Raw genomic sequence first — 8698 nt, forward strand, 5'->3', positions numbered from 1 at the left:
TTTTTCTTGACTAGAAACCAGTTAAACATTGACAAATCATCCAGCACTTTTAATTAAGTCACGCTTACTTGTATTTTATTTTTATTATTTTTTTTACACCAGTTGACAGGTGTGAAGTACATTTCATGTTTACATTCAATAAATAGCAATTGACATGGTTCAGCTTTAGTGTATTTACATTTTAACAAGATTATGCTACTATACAGGAACACAATCTAGTTCTGATCACAAATAAAGTGCTGATAGGAGCTCAGAAAAGGAAATCCTGTAGTTGTAGTCCTACTCTTCCTCATACCTGAAAAGAAAGAGAGAATGCCATTTAGGTCAGAATTTTCAATCAAAACTCGGGCAAAAGAGATTGGGAACAGATGATGGATGACACATGTCCTTGGTGAAATCCAAGCCTGTGATATGACTAGTGCGAGGTACATTGGAGGTCGGGGAAGTTCTCACCTGACCATCTCCTTGTACTTGCTCAGGGCCTCCTGGGTCACATACTGGATGAAGGCCGGGTCCTGCAGCTCCAGCTCCCTGGGAACCGAGAGGATGAGTGGGGAAGAGTTCAGGATCTTTACCTCCACCTTGGTCTCAGTCACAGATACATTCTGGTCCTCATGGTTCTTTGGCGCCACCTGGAGAGCGGAACAATTATTGATTTACAATTACTGGTGGTTGTTTTTTTTCATACCAATTTAGAAAAATCCAATCCGATATGTTTCTCTCCACTTGGCCTATGTCTACTTATTTTATTTATTTTATGTTTTTAACAATTTATATTAGTTTCTAATTTGCGAAGGCTCTCAAGATGAATTACTTAGACCAAATTCTTTGCATTCAATAAATCTTCTGCACATAGCTATACATTTATGTCTGTATATCTTTAATAACCTTTTCTGTACATTTCCTATTTGAACATGATCAACATAACAGAACAAGTTAACTTTTTTTTAATAGTTAGGGACCCATATATACACTGAAACAGGTTTTATTTGCTGTAATCATTCCTTCTTCCAGTGGACATTAAGAGATGTCTTTCCAATATAAATAGGGGACAAAACTATATTCTTAAGTTTATCTGAAGTTAATATGAGGGTTCAGCAGTCAAGCAAAATCAAATAGGTAATTTCCAAAGTAGAAACTGTCCTCTTTATGTTACTAGAGTGAATTCTGTACTCAAAAGATACCCACTTAATTTGTCTATAGATAAACTTTGGTATATATGTTTTCACAGAACGAGGGCTGTGGATTTTGTCTCCCATCTCTTACACTGGAAGCACCTTAGGAAGTGATCTCTTAATGGTCAGTATGAACCATTTTGTTTCCTTCACTCCTTCTCACCATGATGATACGGAAGATGTTTTCGGGAGTGCTGCTGTTGCTCACAGCCTGAGCCACCCAATTGTATTCAGCCGCCATGTTGCTGAGCCAGCTGACTGTCTCATCAGTGTGGCGCTTGACAATAGACAAGATCTCATCATACTGCTCTTTGGAGACATCCAGCAGCTGGGAAACCTCATCCAGCTCCACATGCAGCTCCCGAACACTGGGGCACTCTGGAGACAGGAAGAGGGGCGGTCACATGAGCTGCTGTATGCAAAGCTGAAGTAAACACAACATGTGAGGGTGGTGGTGCCTCACCTGTCAGCAGGGCTCCCTGGCAGGCCTCACACTGGTTCTGAAGCTGCCAGCACTCTGAAGTCTGTTTGCGAAGGTCTCTGCACAACTTCCTGTTCCGCAGGAAACGGGGGAAAGTTTCCCTCGCTACACCAAACAGAAAAAAAGCTCAACAATTAGTGTTTTTGTTGATTGGTATTGCTTTAAGATGTTACACCTAATATTCATGAAAAGAAACAAATGTCTCTGGAATATAATTATTTCTCAAAAATTCAAAGTTACCACATTTAAACTATGGGTTTGGTGCAGTGTATTTCAACTTTTAACCTTTTTTAAGATTACAGTTGCTCTAACCCAGTACTTCATCATGTGCCACTGAAGCCAGAATATCATCAATCAATAGCAGCTATTATAAATTCCCGCATACAACCAGAGGAATCAGTAGTTTTAGTGTTTTTCTGACACATTTGGGCCTCTCTGGCACCAGCTGGCTGCTGCCCACCATTACCTTTCTTCTTCTCTTCCTGCACTGCCTCATTGAGGTCATCAAACACCTGGGTCACCACAGCCCCAAACTCTTCCACCACGCTCTTGCCGAAGTCAAAGAAGGAGTCCAGCACCTCCTCCAGCCCCACACCCTGCAGGAAGCCCGAGTCGCGGCTGGGGTCATAGGGATCAGTGGTGGTCTCCATCAGGGTGTCTGTGTGGTTCAGGAAGGCTCTCTGGAGGACTTTGTCGAGCCTGGTGCTCATCCTGGAGACCAGGGTGACGCTGCGGTTCACCAGCGTGCCCACCTTGCTGATCAGGTGGTTGAAGGAATCTTCGATGCGGACAACCTCAGCCTCGCTGTTGTCGGGGCCCTGATTCACCAGGATGTCCCCTGCATCAGTGCGAGGCTCACGGGGGCCAAAGCGCCTGGACACTCTGCGGAATAAGTTCTCCACCTACAGTATGAAAAATAATGGAGGTACGTTTATTCTTTAACCTTTTACGGAATGGTGTTAAACTTTTTTAAATAATAAATACTTCTGCCTCTCCAGACCTCCAAAAGTGTTCAAATGAATTAAAACTCACAACTCATAGGCCTGCGGGAGAATCTAGAGAGGTGGCATGGGGGGGCAGCTGCCAACCCTAAAAAGACCCCAGTTTGGTGTCAAATACTGTCAAATTTAACACATTACTTTAGATTAATTTTATTTTTAAACAACGGACATTAACATATAATTTAATGATCTGCTGTGGGCCACATTTTAGATTAAGTAATACGCTTCAATTCAAAAGTTTAATGAAGAAAAGACATGTATTTGGAAAAATGGAAATAAAGCAGTTTATTGATTTCTAATACCACCTTTAGCTATGACTGTTCAATGCTTTACTGATGTGCCACAATAAAGTAGGTGATGTTTTTGAGTTATATCTAAATAATATGTGTGATTACATTTGTAATTAAATCAGCATACACCCTATTGATATTTCTTTATATCCACCGCCTGCATGCCTGGCCTGTCATGGGGGGTCAAAACAAGACACAGCTTGGGAACCATTGGTCTAAAAGAAAATGCATGCAATGCATTTCAACTGACAGTTGATTATATAGTTTTGTTATTTTTGGTAATGTTGCTACAAGAGTTTGAAGGTTAGAGTAAGAAAGGCAGAGATTGAAGATAGTTTTCATACCTTGGCATGAAAAGTGGCAAATCCCCTGCGGCAGGTGGAGGTGTAGAAGGTTTTACATGCATCCTCCAGACAGGGTCTGCACTCCTCCCACTCAGACTGCAGGGAGTCTTTGCACTGCTCCTCTGCCTCCTCCAGCTTCTCAGTCACCTCCTTTGCCAGTTGGGATGCCCCCTAGTGGCAGAAAGGGGAAACTTTTATATTTGCTTGCTTTTCTCTTTGTTCTCTTCCTTGCATGGGAGAGTTTAACATTGGTCTTACATTCTTCTTCTCACTGCTGTGTTGGAGGGACTTCATGAGGTGTTCATGCTTCTGCCCATTCCTCCACATCACCTCCTTCATCTGCTTCACTCCATACAGAGCTCTCCTCACCTCCTCATCCACGAGTTTCTCGCCATCGATTGACAACTCTGAGACAGAGAAGGAGGAAAATAACCCCAGGATGAGATGTTTTTATAAACACATTATTATATTTTTCACAGTCAAAACAGAAAATGTAGCACAATTATTGACTCTTCAAAAATACTGCAATTTTATTTGTATAGCACCGAACAAAGACATACATCTAAAGTGAATTAAATGAAACAATCAACAACAGTTGAATAAAGTCTATAAAATGAGTGATTATATGCCACTGCATTTACTATATATATCAGAAGACACAGACATTAAACTTTAACTTTTAACTAACTGGTGCAAAACACTGTACATGTTCCCTTAAGTAAAAAATAAAGATACGTTTAGATTTCTCTGTGTTTACTCACGTTTTAACGTGTCCTCCGAGACGCCTGGGGGTTTGTCATCTGGAGCAGAGTAAAGGACCCCCAGTGTCACCGCCAGGACAGCCAAACCGAGCAGGAGCTTCATTCTTGAGCTCAGTCTGTGTCTTAGAAGACAAAACTCAGTCTGAAAGGACATGACAAGTGTGGTTATGACTGGTACAGAATCCCATTTTCACACTGTCGGATGAACACATTTACCATATGATCACACAGAAGCACCAATACAATGCAAGTTCACACGTACACACAATTTGTTTAAATAGGGAAACTAAAACAGCAGGTGCTATCTAGTCTGATCCAGAAAGCTAATAGGATTTGAGCTTGAGCATGATTAAACATCAACAATACTGTGGGCATGAGCAGGTCTGCCACTTGGTGGTGCTACACGTCTGTCTGGACCTAAAAACAACTACAGTCATATGTCCCTATTGGCCAGGGTCAGTTATTTCTAGTTAAGTCAGACTACTAATATGTCTTTCAACAAATCGTTTAATAGTTAATGTGCGGTAATACTGGTAATAGATAAAATCTAGATATCATATAATCAGATGTTGACCTGAACCCCTTTTTGTCACGTAAAGGGGTTCTGAGGTGAATATTTAGACAGTTGGAGCATTTACTTACAGATCACTTTTCTTCCATGTTTGAATAAGTTTCTGTCCTATGTGTTGTACTACATTTCCATATGTTTGTATTGCTTTAATAATACTGTAAAAGATGTCCCTCTTTCCTTCTTCTGTGGACGTTTGTGTACTGTTATTCATTAGACTGGCTGGTAACAGCTTGACTTTAAGCGATACCATTAGGAGGTCAACAGTACCGGGTGAGACACCTAATAAGATACATCATGGGGCTCACCTCAGCTTGAAAACTTGGCAGGCTGTGTTTATGTCTGAACCATCTGCTGTGTCAGGAGGTCAGGCTCCATCGAGTCACAAAAGCGGACAAGAAACCATGAAAGGCTTCTGATATCATAACTTGTTTTAAATTGGGAACCAGTCAACAAGCTTAACTCACCTGCCTCACTTTACTGGAGACCCTGGCCCCAGAGGAGATACACAAATTGGCATCCAGCAGGGATTTACAGTAAATGAGGATGTACTGCCATGACTTATTTCATTATGGGTTTAAGTTGCTGGTACAGTCAGCTCTATTATATCCTCCTCACAACATATCTAGCTCTTGTTCCTAGTGTAAGAACTATAAATAGAATCTACACATTATTGTATAATTTTGAGTTTTAAATACATTTAAAGAGGCACAGAGTGATGACACTGATGCTGCAGTAAACCATCTTTATCTTCAGTATCACGTTAAAGTAGCAAGCAAACATAATGAGCAGTTTAAATGACACCATTTTTGTGAATTTATCAAACTAAGATTCACAATAAAAATATCCTATCCTGACAAATATATCATGATACAAACAAAATATTAAACTCAACTAAAGTGGAATACAAAATGCAAGGTTACGACTCATCAAAAAAGACCCCAAAAATAGCCATAAGTGACCATCAAAACAAAGAAACTTACCAGTAGATGACTGTAGGTGCTTCTCCACTGGCAGGAATAAACAAACTGCCCTGTGTGGGCAGCAGTCGTGAAGTTATCTTGACCTGACCAAGTCTATTTGTGCTCTTTCCACCCCAGCTTTATCCCATTACAGTCTTTGCGTGATGTTGATGCCCGTTAATCCAGCATTCAACAAGCTTGTTTTGCATAAGAGGTTGCTTAGTCATGTCAGACACAGGCTACTGTTTACACATAGGAAAAGTGTATTCCTTTCAAATGTGGCAACATAGCTCCCACATGAGTGTGCCACTCAGAATAATTCCGAACATCAGACAATCTATCACTGGATTAAAATACAGAAAGGTTCAGTTGCAAGTTGATGTCATATTGTCTTTTATTTGCAGAGCAGAGAAGTATTTGTCATATCAATACAACAAGTTAAGATTTCTGCCAAAAATATTTCAGTTTTAACATAATTTTAAGAAAAGTATTGATTCAACCTGGTAAAACAGCTATTTACTTTGTGCCGGATGTTTTGGAAATGTTCATAAATTTAATTCCCTTAATCAACTAATGCTATTAATGCCAATCCGACAGCATCAAGTTGCAGGAGCCATTAAGGACACTTAGTGCCGGAAAAGGCAAAAGTACAAAAAATACTGGTAAAAGTACTGAATTAACTTCTTTACTCAAGTAAAAGTGAAAAAGAACAGGCTCTGAAATGTACTCAGAGTATAGAAGTAAGAAGTACTCTCTCTGTTTCTCTGAAGGATCTCGGATCTTCCTCTTGCAATGTCTTTTATGTTCTTTTTGTCATATCTTATATGCACCAGTTTTAATATTGGGAAGGTGTGCAATGATGGGGGAAAAAAGTGAAATAAATTAATTCCCCTCATGCATTAAAATTAGAGTAAAGTATAGGAGTAGGAAGTACAGATATTTGTATAAAAATACTCAAGTAAAGTACAGATACCTAAATTATACCAACGATTATTTTGTTCATGTACAAAAACTACACAGTGGCCCTACATTTGGTGAAAAGCACATTATAACTTGCTTATGGCTCAAAACCCAAAGTTTAGGATGCAGTTTGATTAATTAAGGAATTTGTCAGTGTGGGATTATTATAATCTACTACTTAAGAAGAGAAGAAACAAGAAATCACATGATCAGAGAGTGTTTAGCTGGACCTGATCCATGTGCTGATCTCATAAGAGCGGTAACTGCTTTAACACGTAGGCTACTGTAAATACATGACCACATATTCACATAATATACACATGCCCTTATTTTATTTTTTAACTTTATTTGAAGTGATAAGTAAAATCATGTATACACTACCACCAGCTATTCTTGGGTCTATATCCAGATGTGAATCCAGAGTATTTTTAGTAAAAAGGAAACATGCCTCTCAGTAGGAAGCCGTTTAGTATCTCCACTCGGGATGGAATGTGAGGGATTGGGGGTGAAAGGGTTCCTCTGTCCCCATCTCTTCACTGGTGCCCCATCTACCTCAAAAATGTGCCCTCTTTGTATGCTGTGACCCAGAAAATAGGGTCCACACTGGATAATCAAAAACAGCCAGTGCTTCAGCTCAGTCGGCCGCCTCCCTGACACCTTCAACACCTGGTTCCTATAACACCGCAGGAAGAATCGTTCTTGTCATCCCGTGGTCGACCCATAAACAGTTCCACATAAAAGGTTTTTAAGGCTACGTGCACGCAATCACTCATAGGAATAAATGTAAATCACAGTAAACATTTTGCACAAGTTGAGACAATTTTTTTTGTTAATTTGATAGACCTCTAAGAGACCAATAAGGGAACTTTTGAGTTTTTGGAGAGTTCTTATAAACTTCAAGGTGTAGCAGGAGGTCCATATAACCAGCTCACAACGTGGGCTTATGGTACTGATCAAAGCATGGAGGAGTCCTGAACTGAAGAGATAAACAGGTGCAGGGGATAAACTTTACAGAGACCTGAAGTAATGGATGAAACAGTTAAAGACTGGGAACCAACAGGTCTCACAGCTGTGTTGAGTTTTGTTTGAGGGGAACAGGATTGGTGTAAATGATGTCTTAATTTAGCTTGTTCAACAAAAAAGCTCAAAGTGGAACATGCAGCAGATATTTCCTCAGTCTAAAATACAACAATGGGCACGCAACTGCGTGTGTGAAACTCTTAAACTTCATGGTTAAATAACAGCAGATGTCAAGAGTAAATATATTTGGGACTTTATGGGACACATGGAAAATGTGATCACACTTCATTTGTATAATTTAAAACTGCTATAATATATTATATAATATTTTTATATTAACAATTGATCAAATGATTCTATGTAAAGGTGTGTGTGAAAGGTGGGAGTTGAAGCATCTTTCAGCTCTTTGTTTCTGCTCACTCCCACTGCTCTTATCAGCCTAAGAGCCAGATCCTTCAGCAGCTGGAAGAGACCAAAAACAGAGCTAAAAGAGCATGAGTATTGGACTTTTATTCACTTGGTGGCCAGAAACAAGCCTCCATATGAAAGTTAATGTTGCTCCGTGTCTGATGGATGTGAAACAGGCCAAGAACTTCATTAATTTTGGCATGTTGTGCAAGAGTGCAAGTAGTTTTAGACAGTCATATATTTGTAATTCAACTTTAAGTTAGACAAATTTCAATATAAGAATACCCTACTTTGTATATAGCCAAGACAGTCACCTTTTAGCTCATTTTTACTCTTAGTTTTCTTTTCTTTTGCAATAACTCACAGCTTTTCTAACCCAACAAACCCTGCCAATCTTTTCAAAATAAAATAAAATCTAAATGGAGGAAACATGTAGTTTTGTAGAATGACTAAACGTCTTTTCTCTCTATTCAGTATGAAAAATAATGTCATCACAGTTAATCCTACATTTACAAGATAGTGGCTTTGATTCTAGTGAAAGAAATGTCTGTAATGGGAATGTGGACAAAACGCAACAAACGAGTGCTTTTATTTTGACATCCACAACCCCACATGTTGCTCAAGTAGCTGGAAACTGTTTGTTATGCCTGTTATTGGTAGCTTTGTCGTACAATGGCATACTTACAAGTCCAAACCCACACTGTTACTAGTGCTTATTTAGCGTAGTT

At 39.4% G+C, this 8698-nt stretch overlaps 1 protein-coding gene across 1 annotated transcript; it reads right to left on the minus strand.

The window, feature by feature from the left end:
* Positions 1-58: 58 nt before the first annotated feature.
* On the minus strand, positions 59-5709 carry clul1 (clusterin-like 1 (retinal)). The gene is made up of 9 exons (XM_051410297.1): positions 5604-5709; positions 4053-4194; positions 3550-3698; positions 3292-3462; positions 2123-2558; positions 1639-1761; positions 1339-1553; positions 454-632; positions 59-295 (listed from the first exon to the last, which is right to left on the minus strand). The coding sequence occupies exons 2-9, from the start codon at positions 4153-4155 to the stop codon at positions 280-282; spliced, it is 1392 nt and encodes a 463-aa protein (XP_051266257.1). The 5' UTR covers positions 4156-4194; positions 5604-5709; the 3' UTR covers positions 59-279.
* Positions 5710-8698: the final 2989 nt, after the last annotated feature.

The sequence above is a fragment of the Dicentrarchus labrax genome, unplaced genomic scaffold (genome assembly GCF_905237075.1).
Source record: "Dicentrarchus labrax unplaced genomic scaffold, dlabrax2021, whole genome shotgun sequence".
In the NCBI taxonomy this organism is placed as follows: domain Eukaryota; kingdom Metazoa; phylum Chordata; class Actinopteri; family Moronidae; genus Dicentrarchus; species Dicentrarchus labrax.